At 36.5% G+C, this 14929-nt stretch overlaps 1 protein-coding gene across 3 annotated transcripts in view; it reads right to left on the bottom strand.

The window, feature by feature from the left end:
• Positions 1-14929, bottom strand: part of LAMA1 (laminin subunit alpha 1) — a 108021-nt gene that overhangs the window by 34883 nt on the left and 58209 nt on the right. For all 3 annotated transcript variants that reach the window (XM_080579362.1, XM_080579363.1, XM_080579364.1), the window contains 11 exons: positions 13304-13540; positions 10729-10872; positions 10215-10394; positions 9480-9665; positions 8478-8605; positions 7268-7388; positions 7002-7139; positions 5138-5259; positions 3773-3859; positions 3319-3512; positions 2349-2491 (listed from right to left, as the gene is read on the bottom strand). In XM_080579362.1, the coding sequence (XP_080435488.1) occupies positions 2349-2491; positions 3319-3512; positions 3773-3859; positions 5138-5259; positions 7002-7139; positions 7268-7388; positions 8478-8605; positions 9480-9665; positions 10215-10394; positions 10729-10872; positions 13304-13540 (1680 nt within the window). The remainder of the gene's footprint in view (positions 1-2348; positions 2492-3318; positions 3513-3772; positions 3860-5137; positions 5260-7001; positions 7140-7267; positions 7389-8477; positions 8606-9479; positions 9666-10214; positions 10395-10728; positions 10873-13303; positions 13541-14929) is intronic.

The raw sequence follows: 14929 nt of genomic DNA, 5'->3' as shown, positions 1-14929 counted from the left end.
TCAATGTCAAATCCAGTGCATGGCACTCAGAAGTTCAAGATTTTTGGCACTCCAATAACACAAGCAGCCCTGCCCTGTGGATCCTCTCATCAATAATAGTCTGTATATGACTTCAAGGCCACCTCAAAACTGCTCTATATGGCAATAAATATGCCATTGTACCCAATTTTATCATATTTGATACAGTCAAGGCCTGCAACAGAATGCACTTCTCTACAGATGCAAAGCAATGTAAGGAATCTCTTACAAGGGCATGCCTGGGAAAAAGTTGGGTTTAGATTTCAGATCTTTCAGAGCCAACCATTATAAACATCACAACAAGTATCATTTTGCCCAACTTTTTAAAGGAATATGCAGGATTACCACACAGCCTTGTGTCAAATGGAAATTTCAGAGTCTCTTCCTCAGGGTGAGGAAAAAATAAGTGAAATAAATTGCAGTAGAAGCTGAAGTGCTTGAGGCTCCCGGGATAAGGCACGGCAATATTTTTTTTTAAAAGCTGAGTTTAGAAACCCAGAATTGGACAGCAAATATGCCCAGGCATGTCATGAGGAGTAAATCAGGAGGCTTTAACTAGAAAAATGGAATTACTGATGTCCTCAGATGGATTAGAGGTGCAGACACAATAAGGAGTAGACAGTCTGATAACTTTCTCATTACTGAAAAACCCACACCCAGAAAAGAAGGAATACAAGTCCCTAAGCAACCAGCCTGAGGCAAATATTCAATACAATGGAGGGGAGAGCCCTTCAGAGAATACCTGTAATTCACATAAATAAACCTAGGGATTTTCCAACTTCCAGGGAGAGTTACTTTCGTACAAGTCAAAAAGTAAAGGAAATATTTCACTAGCCAGAAGAATGGGAATACTTGCTTCCAAAACAGAAAAATTATGAGACTACCAACTTATCCTCAAGACTAAATCGCTCAAAGAACATTGTGGCTTTACATAAGTAGAATAAAGTCACAAGAGATATAGTATCAGTTTTAGATCCCTTATATAGTACACTTGCAACAGAGTGACAGCTGGTTTTGATTTGATTTTAATACAAAAAGGTATGTATTAAAGGAGAAATTTGAACTGCTTTTTTTGTTTGTTTTTACGTATGATTTGACTGTTTTATAACTGAAGTGCTAAATAGATGTTACATATTGATTAATGTTTATGCTCCCAGAAGATGATGCTCCTACACAAATAGAAAACAGAGAAAGCAAGTCAATTGCATCCTTAAAGTATTACAATAATTTGGTATGTTTATGACTTCATGGCATAAAGGAAAGGAAACATAACTGAAGTTTTGTAACTAAAACGTTAGCATCTAAAACTAGAGGATAAGACTACCTCTGCTGACACACAAACGTTATTTAACCCAGCTTGTCTTCAGATGTTGTAATTATTAATATTTCAAGGCACGATGATCAGAATTCACCCTGCCTCATATTTTAAATAGATGAAATTTTAATTCAAACTCTTAATTTGCAGAACCTATCAGCACAAGAAGGCTTATACTATTCTGATTTTGTTGTGATAGAGTGGAATAGAAAGAGGTTATTTTTTCTTCTGTTTTAGAGCATCTCTTGCTAAAGTTACCACTCAGCAGATTCTTCTTGATAAATATGCTTATTTTAGTAGTCATGAAGAAGGGAATAATTCTGTTTACCTCTGGCTTTGTGCAGAGACCATATTTACCTACAATTACTGAACCTCTAAGACCACAAAATGTGGTATTCACGCTTTGTTTAAGGCAGCAGAAAACTGGGAGGAGAACTTGCAACAAGCAGTCTGAAAGTCTCCAACATAAATATATTCTGCCTGACTTTTGTCTCCTGATAGGAAAGCAAATGGCTGCATCCAAGGAGACCTGCGTAATGGGGAAGCAGTCTGTCAGACTCTTTCTTCCCCAGGAATCTGGGGGAACAGCCTTGGCAGCTCTTTAGCAAAGGGACCAAAAAGGGACCTGGCCAGATATTTATTTCATTGCTGAAAATTATGCTGCTGACTTTCAGTAAATCTGGGCCAATACTAAGGATCCACATAATCCAGGTGAAACATGTACATATAGCATATTCAACAATCATAAAGATGATTGAAAATTATATTCAGGCATTTATTTAAATGCTAATACAGCAAATGAAAATAAAGAAATACAGGAATCTAAAGGGCTTAAGATGTATTTCTATAACAAATGTGAAGGTCTTAATCTTCACTGTCTGTCACTTACAGACACACATATTAAAGCCATGAACTTCAGGAGGACTTCATTTAAACTTCTGGCACATGTGAGTGGCTGCAAGTTTTGCTTTAAAGGTGTGACTAAATATTTCTACTATGTGTGTGTTTGTATTACCTTCAGATGTTTTGTTGCATTCTCCAGCTCTGACAGTATCCCATAGGGCACACGGGCAATACCAGTGAGGTTCACTGAAAGTATGGCTTTGTTGAGATTATCCAAATTACTTAGCAAAACTCCTGTGCAGTTGTCATCACAAGCTAAAGAAACGATTTCAGAAAATGGAAGCAATATTAGTGTTAAAAAAAAAAAAAGCAACCAAATGCAGGTGTGATTTTTTTGTTGTTGTTGTTTACAGAGTATGTGCCTTTACTTTTTGTGTTAAAACTGATAGAATTCAATAATTTTGAATATATAGGTTTGTACTATTGCCCTTCCACACCTGCCCCAGAAGTGGACCTATTCCAAGCATACTCTCCTTACGTTAGCACACATTCAAGCCACATTGATCCTGCTGGCTACTGAGCTGCTTGTTATATTATGTGGGTATTGCATCTATTTAGCTGTATTGCTGTAAATACAGGGTGATGCCATTAACATTCACCAAACAGGTTCTAAAGACAGGGAATCCAAGCCCATAGTGCTGAAATTACATTTATACCCTGTTTCTTTTTCACTTGTATAAAGCAAAACCTGAGTTTTTCCAGTTCATTATTCCCAGTTCATTATAAAAGCAGATTACTGCACTTGCTGGATAATTCTGCTATCCATTGTCTCTTACAGAATTTAAATTTGTTTGTAGTACTACCTCAGCCAATTTAAGGATTAACTGCTTGTCTGGTATTATGGTTTGTACTGCAGTTTCCTCTGTGTTCACGAAATCACAGAATGGCTGAGGTCCGAAGGGGCCTCTACATGTTGTCGATTTAGTTTAACCCCCCTGCTTTACGGAGATACTAAACTCTTAATATTCCTTTTCTTTCATAGAAAGAATAGGACTTGACATAAAAACAGTCAGGGAATAATCATGTGCATGTATCACTGGAACAGACCAAGGCCCACTGAGAAAGTAAACACGTTCACCTACAAACACATTCTTCTTCCACAAGAAGATGCCTCGCTTCACACTCCTCACAGAGCTGCCCTGTGACTCCCTGCTTACAGAGGCACTTGCCAGTAGCACGATCACAGTTAACATGAACAGAGCCACTTGGATTGCATCGACACGGATGGCAGCTGCCTCCAGGCAGCTGAGGATCACCGTAATAGCCGAGGGAACACCTACAATGGGAGGAATGGGACACTGAACATCAAATGGGATCATCATAAAATCAGATGTTATATTTAAGTTTGAGTCACTGATAGATTTTTAATTAATAGTTTCCGAACAGTAACTAACAAGTCACTCTAAGTCCTTGAGCACATATTCATATGCCTATTTATAAACACTGAATGATCAATTCCAAGTATAAATACATCTTTTATTAATCAAAACTGCCCTTGAAGCTTGGGGACAAGTGGGAACAATGTGTACAACTCACTTTTCACAATATTGTCCTTCATATCCTGGGAGACAAGCATCACAGTGGTAATCTTGGACACCTTTTAGAACACAAGTGGGACTAAAACTGGAGGAAGGAAAAACAAATACCTGCTAGCACATAAATAAGAAAACATACAATGAGACTTTCAGCCACAGGTCAAATTTTGTAAGCAACAGCATCATTTGCTCAATATGATACAATGGGATAGAATGAGTGCTTTAAATTTAAAAGTTTGCTTTCCTGACACAAATCCATTACTGAATAATATGCTAAAACATCTAATGACCTTCAGTTTGAAAGATAAGACAATGAAAAACAGATGCTGCGTAAACAAATTGAAAGAGACCTTTCATGAGTCATTTAATACTAGAGACTTCTCCTACTTCACCCTCCCCAGAGCAGCAGAGAAGTTAGGCCTCTTGTGTGCCAGAATGGAGGCTGTCAGCTATGTCCTGTTCCAGTAGGAAAGTTGTGGTGACCATCATCACCTAAAGGATGCACTCAATTTCAAGTAAACCTTGTCTGTATGAGCCGTTTCCTACCTCTGTCTAGCCCTCTGCATGGCCACTGATAAGCACCCTGAGCATAGAGGAGGTTTCAGATTTTCTGTACTAATAGAGCCCTCTGCCAAAAATACTCCAAAGAAATCAGCATCTTGATTTATATACATTGTTTCATCACCATTTTACAGATGAGAAAATACAAGGGAGCTGAATAATATGGCTATAGTATTTATCACACTGACACTTGCATGAGAACATTAGAGTTGCCCCACTCATGCTCTGATTTAATTATCCCAAAGGAAAAGTGCTTTTCAAGTTTCTAGATAAAAAGCACCCTCCACAATGTTTTGATTTTAAAAATAAGTTTACCTGTTCGTCTACCAAATAAACAGATGTGTACATTTAAAAAAAAAAAAAAGTACCTGTTTTTCCCCAGCAATCATTTCATGAAAAGTTTCTGAATTGACTGGAGATGGCCAAAATCTTCATAAGTACAGAAGCATTGTTTTCAGAATGATAAAAGGGAACTGCATTTGAAACTGAAATATGTCAGAGCAACTTACTCTCTCTGTTCTCTCTCACTGTCCTATGCGACTGATCTATTCTTAGAGAATAGAATGATATATCTATTAGTTAATCTTTTTATTTTAAAACTTCACGAAGTCATCACTAGATGTGAAAAACTCAGAATGCAAGTTCTATTTACTAAAATAGGTAGCTTTTAGATGACTAAAGATTAAGGACATGTAACAATAACAATCTCCTGTTGCCATAGAGCAGGGGGAGTGGGAGATAGGACGTACATCACAATGCATATAGAATGCTAAAATATACATTGGATTTAATAAGTTCTGGTTACCTAACAGGGTTGGCTCTGGGACAGGCACAAAGAGAGCAGTCGTTGACAGATCCAATTACTTTACCATAGTATCCTGGGGCGCAAGCACTGCAGTAATCACCAACTGTATTATCTCTGCAGTTCTGATACACAAAAGGAATTCAGACAGTTTAAAACAACAACAAACAACAAGAGGAATTTTATCTTCTCCCCAATCCATAAATGCCTAAGGTCTTTGACAATCGCCTCTAAATGCCACCACCCATTGGTCAGCATTCTCTGGGTAGAGGGACTTTTTATGCAAAAATAAGCAGAATGCTAGCATATTTTCCATTATGTGAATGCCCTAGCAGGCAGGCTGACCTAATATCTGTTCTGAACTTCCATTAAGGTTTATATATTTCTGCTTCTATTAATCCAATTCAGTCTAGGGAATCACAGTACAAAGCAAAAAATCCTCAAAAAAAAAAAAAAAAGCAAATGATGGAAAAATTAAATAGGATACCTGGACCAAAAAAGAAAAAAAAAAAATCAGTGTTTTAGCAAAAGCATTTGACGGCTATAAGCCAAACAACAATCACTGTTAGGATTCACAGACACTATACTTAATTTGAGTATTGATCAGTAGCCAGTGCTATTAATGTTAAAACACTAAATCAGTATTATAAACATAATTTAATTGACTAGTCTCCTAAGTGAATAAAATTCAGTTTCTTTCTTTCTTTTCTCCTTTTTTTCTATGATTCTTCTACTTGTGAGTGTACAGATTTAGAGGTTAGCTGAGTACAGTAAGCAGTAACAATGCGGTCTATTACTGTATGGGAGCAGAAGTCAGAGGTGAAAACCATTTCTTTTGCCTACACTACTCAGATGGAAATCTCAAAGTAGCGATTGTAACATGTGGGTGACTTGCTACCCCTGCAATGAGAAGCTGAGAGGATGAATGACTATTATTCTTTAGTGTGAAAGACCCATGTGTTTTGGCCTCATAGCAATGAGAACCATCATTCTTACTCATGAGATTCATATTTTAGGCAAACTAATAGTTTACAAAAAGCCTGAGGGACTGAGGAAACTTACTTTAAAAAATGGCTTCAAAAATTAAATCAGCAGAAGACTTTGAACTAACCAACTCAGCACTGGAAAAGCAAAGCAACTGAAAAAAATGTTAGGAAAAAAACTTTAGGAAAGAATTCTGGTCATTGAACTGTACCAGAGAACGGACAGCATGTTGTATTTGGTTAACTGACAATTTGCTTTCCACAGGGCTGTCAGCCCACAAGACAAGAGGCAATGTGTTAGTCATAAGTGGGCCCTCTTTGCAACCTTTGTAACAAACTGAGGGAAGTGAAAAAATTAACTTAGCTGAAGCATATCCTTAGCCTACTTTATTCTCTGGAAGTCAAAAAAAAAAAAAAAAAAGACTAAAAAACTTATTTAAAGAAACTTGAAATATATTCTCTTCAGTAGAGACACAGAATTTGACTTTGACCTAGTCTGTGGTATGGTGTGCCTCACTTCTTTTACTTCACCCTTTTTGTGTGATTAAGCAGACTTTGGCCAGGCCAAGAAAGTGAAGACTAGAAGTATCACAGAAAAAAAACAGATAAATTGAACTGATACACAGAATTGTTTTTAAAATGAAATTAAACCTAAAATAATTCATGATTTTGAAGACGTAAGTGCTCAAAAAACTTGAGAATTTTACTGAATGGACCCCTAAGGAAAATAGCACTCAGATTTTCTATTTTTTTCAGAGATGGAGGGGAAGTTAGCCTTTTTCCAAACAGTACATACACATACTTCTCCCAGAAACTCCTTTCACAGGTTACAGTCATTATATGCTCAGGTGAAAACAATGCAAAAATGCATAAATTGTACATACCAAGCACTTTCCAGTTTCAGGATCACAGGTTTCACTGTGATTGTTGCACTGACATGGCAAACAAGGTTCTATCATAGTATGAGACTCTCTTACACCAAGTTCTGTAGGCTTCTCCCTGTAGTATCCTGGAGCACAGCTCTGTGTGTAAGGGGAGCACAATTAAAACAAACAAACAAAAAAACACGGCTGTCAACAGTTATGAACAAAAACCATTTATGTGGCCTTTTTATTACCTAGCTAATACACACAAGAAAGAATTTGAATACCTGACAGGAGAATCCAGTATAACCAGCAGGACATCTACATTGCTCTATAAGGTGAGCTCTAGATCTGCCTCGATGTATCTCTTCAAACTTCACTGCAATTTCCATTGAGATATTTGCAATTCTGCAAGATACATGCAGAAAACAGTGTGAACATTTAGAAAAGTCCTAGCACCATTACTATCCAAACTTTTTTATATTTCAAGATGTATATGTATATATATATATATATACACACACACACACCCATACACACACCATACATATTTTTTTGTGATCCCATGAGTCTGTGGAAACATCTGAATAAAATCTGAAGTGGTTTTTTTTTTTTTTTTTTACACCTAGGTATGGGATTTCAGGACCTACAGCAAAAAAATCAGAAGTACTTCCAAGTAATATGGGTTGATTTCCACTGGTCTACTAAAGCTGACAAATCCTCCATGCAAGATTATGCAGTTTGGCCTCAGAAATGCTAAACAGAAATACAACAGCTCTGTTCCACAGATGTTTTGACAGATCTAGCAAAAATATAGTTGACAACCTGTGAATCAAATATAATCCCAAATCTGGAGGTGGATCTGCTCTACTTCACAGCTGTAAAGATGTAAGAATTTTCACTGGATGCATCTCTGCTTGTCTCGTTTGTTTCTAAACAAACAGATGGGATGATCATATACCATCTCCTTCCTTTCATTAGCGACTTAGTTCTGTTCAAAACTGCAGCAAAATGTTACAATTCTGAGGTGGGAATACTTTGCTACCACTGTCCATAGTACATGAAGCTACAGGATTGACCTAGATTTGTGCAAACAACTCAACTCAGAGGATCAGGTGTTTCATTTATTCCACCAGAAAATGAAAAACAAACAAAAACTTCAATACCTATAAAAAATAAGATGGGGAAGAAATAATTTAGAAATCCTCTAACTATATTGCCGAACCTGCAGACCACTGCATCAGCCTGTAAGGCTTTATGCTTCTTTATGGGGTTTTCTATCAAAATAAGCAGCAGACATTTAGTGTTTTACGGAAAGAAAGAGAGATTCTGCTTCACATTAAAGGTAATAAATGTTTTCTTGTCAGATGAAGAAGAGTAAAAGTCATAAATAGGAAATTGGAAATTTGTCTAATTTGAGTTAAATCTTTACTGTACGATTCATCTGGGACTATTTCTAAGTCAAATTATAGTCAATGCAGTCAAAGATTGCTTTACCTGCTTTGCTGTAATCCTTGGCCATAGGCTGCCTTGATAAGGATGTATTCAATATTGCTTAGCACAGACATGAAGTCAGAACGTGAGACAGGCTTTTCAGACACAGAATTAAAATACTTCCAAGAACCCTAGGGGAACATGACACATTATTAAAACCATGAGTGTTTAAGCTCACTTAAAGGTAAGGATCTCTTCCTCACACTCTCTTTCAGAAATACAGTCAGTGACTATGTCTATGGCTCTTGGTCCCAGAAAATCCAGCATATTGCTCCATGTTAGAACAAGACTAGTTTTATATTATTTTCCTTCTCCTTTCCTTCCCTGCCCCCAGCTTCCACACCCAGTTTCTACAGGACAGCAATCCAGACCTGCACGGAACTGTGTTGGTTTTTTTTTTTTGGCTAGATCTAGAAAACCTGGATAGACAAAGAACAGGGACTTCACATCACTCTTCTTACGTGTAGTTAGAAAGACGCATTTTAACTGTGTCCTGCCTCCTGTCAAGAAGAGAGATTAGACCTAACCTCAGCCCCATGCAGCAGAAAGTCTTAGGACCAAATGTCATTGTTCTCTCTTCTGAAACTGTCCTGTGAGCACTACTGCAACTTACTGCTCCCGCTAGGCTAAGATTCAAGTCCCATGTGATAATCCTGGGCTGAGAGTATAACAGACAGGCTACAAAATTGTGAGACTGGCTGATGGTGACAATACCTGGCAGTATGTCCTTTACTATTGAAATCTGAGTCTGTCTTTGAAAAGCACAAACACACCTTCAGCACTTCCAAAAGAGGAAACAATGTCAAAATGTTATCTGCTTCTATAACAAGATTTTTCCAGACATTTTTGTTATAAAATAGACCCATTTTAATCCAAGTACTCTATTTTTACTCAGCCTAGTTGAAATCAAGTATGCATTTTTTATTTACTTATATACATGGGGCTTCTCTATAAAAGCTCAGAGAACATAAACGTCCCCATTTCCACACCAACATTTTAGCTTACCTCCTTCATTTCCACCTCCTTGTCACTTCTTATTCCGTTTTCTGGGGAAGGGATGTCTACGTAGATGACCAATTTACTGGTACGACCCCCTTTCATTAGAATTTGGGGCTCAAAATTTGAGGTTCCAAAGCCATCCAAAGCATAAAAAGCAACAGTATACCTCAGCTTGCCTCCATATGCCATGAGCTGTTTGGATATAAAGTTATTATTTTATTTATTCCAAGGTTATAGCTGCTAGTTGAAAATATTTTAATGACATCAGAAGATTTGAAAACCGACAGTTCTTTGATGAATTAGTAATAAAACTTGAAAATTGACTTAAACTCAGCAGTTTTTGCACCAAGGTCAAATGTGTATTTCTAAAAAGCAGGCACAGTTTCTTCTTTTACTCTTTCAAGGTGCGTAACTTTCACTTAATTCCTAAGCAGATCATTCCATGATCTATATTCTGAATCTACCGTCAAGGTTGGAAGCTCTTTCGGGTTTCTAAAATAAAATTGAATATATCACTCTTTTCCTAACATACAACCTCCAAAGAGTAACACAGTAATTAAATATGTGTGCTACCCATTTACAGGGTCAAGAAACATCTCATTAGAAAAAGGTAATGTAAACATGTTATTTGTGCTTGCTATAAATAAGTTCATTCAAAAAGTGACTATTATACAATAAAGGAGTGACATTTATACAACAAAGAATGATCTACAAAGCATTCCAATTATTTAATTGTCTTACCTGGTCTCCCTGAAACTGCTCTGGTAACCTCCAGTAAAATGTTTCTGTATTTAAGTATTTTCTGACAATGGTAGCATCCAGTAAAATGTCAGAAAATTGTGAAAATACTCCTTCCACTGTTCCAGTCAGGTTACTTGGAGCTACTACATGCAGAATGGACTGGTCAGGAGTTAGGGTTATCTACAACACGAAGAGCAATAGATTAATTTAATGAAAATATTCTATCCTGGTGTAATATACTGTTCACAGCTTCTTTGAGATAGTCAGCAGTCTATTTTATAGTAATAACATCCCAAGCCAAAAAATTGGGAAACATTTTTTAATATCTATTAAAAAAACGTGAAGAATGAAAGATATGTTTTCAGAAAGAAGACTGCTTTCTTTTTTATTCTGACTCTGTGAGCTAACCTATTGCATTCAGTCTGATTCATGAAACGCATGCAGCCTTCAGCACACTAGAGTGGTACCATAAGTATAACAAACTGCATCCATACATTTATGTCACTTTACTTACGGGAATTCTCACATGATCTTCTACTTCCCAACAAAACGAGGACAGGCCAAAGCAGAAACATGGAGTACAACCCAGTGAATTGTTAGCAGACAGAGCAAAAGTTCCAGGTTTACACTCACTACACTGCAGCCCAAATACATTTTCCTGGAGGAAATAAAAAAAACAAAAGCACAGCAACACACTCATGTTACTTTACTAGCTGAATGAAACATGGCTCTTATTAGAAGAAAAAATAGTGGCTATATAAACTACATAACAGCTAGTCATTTATTGTATCTATTCTGGTTTACTATGCAGGAGATTTTATTACTGTTATTACATAATGATGTTTTATCAAAAATATGGAACATTCAAACAAAACTCATGCATTCAAATTTCTAACTAAAACTAGCAATTATGTATTTTCCATTAAAGACAGAAAAGTGTCTCCCCACCCTCCCTCCCCATCTGAAAAACAGGCTCAAAGCCAAAGAAGCTGTTCAGGATGAATAAAAATCAGGGGACCTAGTCCCATGTGTTTGTGTGCTCAATTCTCCACTGGTAAATCCAACTTGAACAAACACTAGAAAAACTAGAGTCTGTGTTGATCCCGTCCTTAATAAGAAGATTGGAGAGAGAGGCCTACGTGAGCATACATTTGTTGCACTGAAGTAAGTTTTCTATTACCGAATCTGATACCATCTCAAAAAAAAAAAAAAAAGGAAAAAAAGCATTCTATTATATTTCTGTAATTAATGTTTCCTTTAATTTAATACAACAATGTCCATTCAAGCTACATTATTAGCAATAATACCTGAGTTATTCTTAAGCACTGCTTTGGTCATAGCATAGGAAACATACATTTGAACTTGCAACATAATCAAATTAAGCAAAATGTTGAAATTCTCCATTTCACATTTACTGGTTTCTTCCTATTATATAATTTGGATTTGCAAAAGCAGGCTCTATCATCTGAATTAATATGCTGTTCCTAAGTGTAATAAAACCATGTCTGTATGAGCAGAAAAAACTTCTCTGTACCTCTTTTTTTTTTTTTCTATTTATATAATGAGGATAAGAATACAATAGCTTTTCCACTGGAGTTTTCTAACATTTAATTAGCTTCTTAAAATGCTTTCAAACCTAGAATGAAAGAAGCTGCAGACATGCTATTTATACACAGAGAGTGAAATGATTCACTGTCAAAACAGTAAGGAATTTATACTTTTAAATTAAGAAAGAAACAAACTTTTTTTTACGAGATAATGTCTTAAATTCAGAGTTTGTCTTAGAAAACTCAAGATGATATCAATCAATGTGACCTACACTCAAAAATGTAACTCTGACTACAAAGTATTCCTAGACTCTACGATACGAAGGAATAGAATTTCCCTGACTTGAGGTAGAAACATTTTCTTTGCTCATTGAGTCAGAATATCCGTTTTCAATCCTCTATGTATATTAGAAAAATATCCTTTCAAATAGCAACCCCAAAATAATCCATGAGTTATGAGCTGTTATTGGCGCTATTTGCAAGGCAAAAAGGTGTCATAAATAAAACATAAAAACCGTGTCATTGAAAACAGTTCAGATGGCATAGTTCTTGTATCAGAAGGCATTTACATCATACAGAGAAATATAGTGACACTGAAGTCTCTAGCACCAGTCTTATATATTGAATAATGTTTACAAAAATTTTACCCCAGAACTCATGGCTAATGCTTTGTCCTGTTCAAAAAAGGTGTACTTGCCCTTTGTGAGGCAGAAAGAAATCTTGCAGCAAAAGAAAAAGCAAGACAAATGCATCCTCAACCCTCATTCATTTCCACCTTACAGAACTAAGTCATGAAAAACAGGATTCTGAATGTACTGTAAGAATGTGGTTATAGACATTCACTTAACACAGAATAAACACATAGATTTTACATTTAGCAAATGCAATCAATTTGAATTTAGGTCTGCAGTGAGACTGTTTTCGTGAAATACGCCAACTCCTGTAAAAGACTTGAAAGACAGCAATCAGTGTTCTATCGAATGGACAGTTGTTTTGTAAAGTTAGCAAGGATTCAGCATTAGTAAGTTAGAAATGATTTCTCATGACTAAGGATACAATGGATCTGATCCTGACTTCTTAACACACATCTACCTCAATTCCATGAGTTTTGTCTAAACGAGAACTATAGTACTGTTCTGCAATAATTTTATGACCACAAACGGTCATAAAAAAATAAAATTACCTGGATACTTAAAACCAAACAAAGGGAGGTAGGAGAGGCAAACTGTCTAGTATTGTCACAGGAATTTCTGAGAAGAGAAATAACAATTGCATGTTGGTAATGCTGGTGCTGCTCCCTGCAGCAGTGTCTGCCCTAACTGGGAACCTCATCCAACAGTTTTTAACCCAGCTGACTAATAATAAGACCTGTTTAGCACTGGCACGGAAAATCCATTAGGGGTGATTTAGGTGTACTCAGAAATGTCTCAAAGGAGGGCTGCAGACTAAGTCCTTTTCAGCCCTACAGCTTCCATGATTTTTAGGAAATAAATGATCAGAATGCCCCAGTGCTGACCCAAAAAAGTCTGAATGCTTCACTACCTTGCAGATACAGATGCCAGTTTCTTCTTCACACCCACAAAGTCCTTCAATATCATCACACATTTCTGCTTTGGTTCCACTTAAGTCACAGTCACAGGCAACACAGTCTGGATAGTCCCTGTAGCCTAATGCACATCTGGAACAGTCTTGTCCTCCAAATTCAGCTTTGCACTGGCATTGACCAGTCAATACATCACACTGGAGACTGATTGAACCAGTGTCGCTACAGTTGCAAGCCTTAGGGGGAAAAAATAATAAATAGCAAGTCTTTAAAAACAATTTTGTTACAACAGAAACAGTACTGTAAATTTAAAGTGGCCATTAAAACTCAATGTTTGTCAACAATTACTATACAATATAAAAGGGAAGAACTTCCATATAAACATAGGATTGCTTGATTTGTATTTGAACAAAGAATTGTATTGCTAGTAAACAGTGAATTGTAAAAAGTAAGAAGATTTGTTGATTCCCAGATCTGGGTTGGAAACCAAGAGTTGAAGGAAACAGTTCTAGAAGATAAAATTCCAAAAGACCTTATTTAAAGTACTGCGTTTAGCAAATAAATTACAATAATGCGATATAAACATTAGATGAAGGAAATACATAGAAGTAGAATAATTTTATAAATAGAATAGAAAAATCTTAATACTAACATTCTTGAAAGATTTCAGGGAGCATTAATAGGGTTTCCATCTTGCTCAAGTTTCATTTGTTAATTGATCAGGAACCGAGAATCTCACAAAATCCGAAGGTGCAGTTCAATGCCAGAGGAACACTTATCCCTGGCAGAGTCCACGTTTCAATCAGCAATATGAACTTGTTTTAACAAATTTGCAAAGTGGTTGTACTTAAAATTTGTTGTGCTTTTTTTGAGTCAGGCTGGCTGTTATCTTTAGTCTTAGTTTCACATCTGTGGTTACTGAAGTCCAATTTTTCTCTGTGGTTATTTCTAATGGTGCAGACAAAAATTTCTTTCCATGTATCCTCACCTGACTGTGAGCATTTTCCTCAACTCTTTTTTTCCTCATAATTTCTTTGAGATGAAAAGCCTTACCTTGTAAAAGCACTCCGCACAAAGGCCCACAATATCTATTAGCATCTTTATCTATCCTCTAGAGTTCTTCACATTTGCTGTTCACTCTATTTGTATTAAGCAGAGTTTTTACTCTATCAGCACCAGCTAGTACAGTGCATAGTCTAATATGCTTTATGACAAAACGGGTTTACAACTTTGGCTCCTAAGTACCATTAAAAGTCAGCAATTCTGAAAGCTAAACCCTATTTTAAGCATCATAATAATAGAAATAATGACTAACTGTATGTGATAAGGATAAATAAGGACTCTGAGGTACAATTAAATGTGTGCAGCACCTGACCTGAAAACAGTTGTAAGCAGAACACGACTGAAGTTCTGCTCAATCACTGCACCCAGGAACGGATGCTGAATACTGAGAAAACTGCAAGAAACATGAAGTACCCCACTCATGCAGTCTATGTTGTAAAAACAGACCGTTGGGATTTCTTTCTCCATTTCATACATCTCAAGAACATGCAGGAGCCTCTCCAGTTTTGCCAGTAGACTTTGTACCACATCTCAACCGTTGCCACTGTTGGCTATTCCAGCCA

This window comes from Anser brachyrhynchus, assembly GCF_964034855.1.
Source record: "Anser brachyrhynchus genome assembly, chromosome: 2".
Taxonomy (NCBI): domain Eukaryota; kingdom Metazoa; phylum Chordata; class Aves; order Anseriformes; family Anatidae; genus Anser; species Anser brachyrhynchus.
Note: the sequence above shows the minus strand (reverse complement) of the source record. Positions and strands in the feature narration are given on the sequence as shown.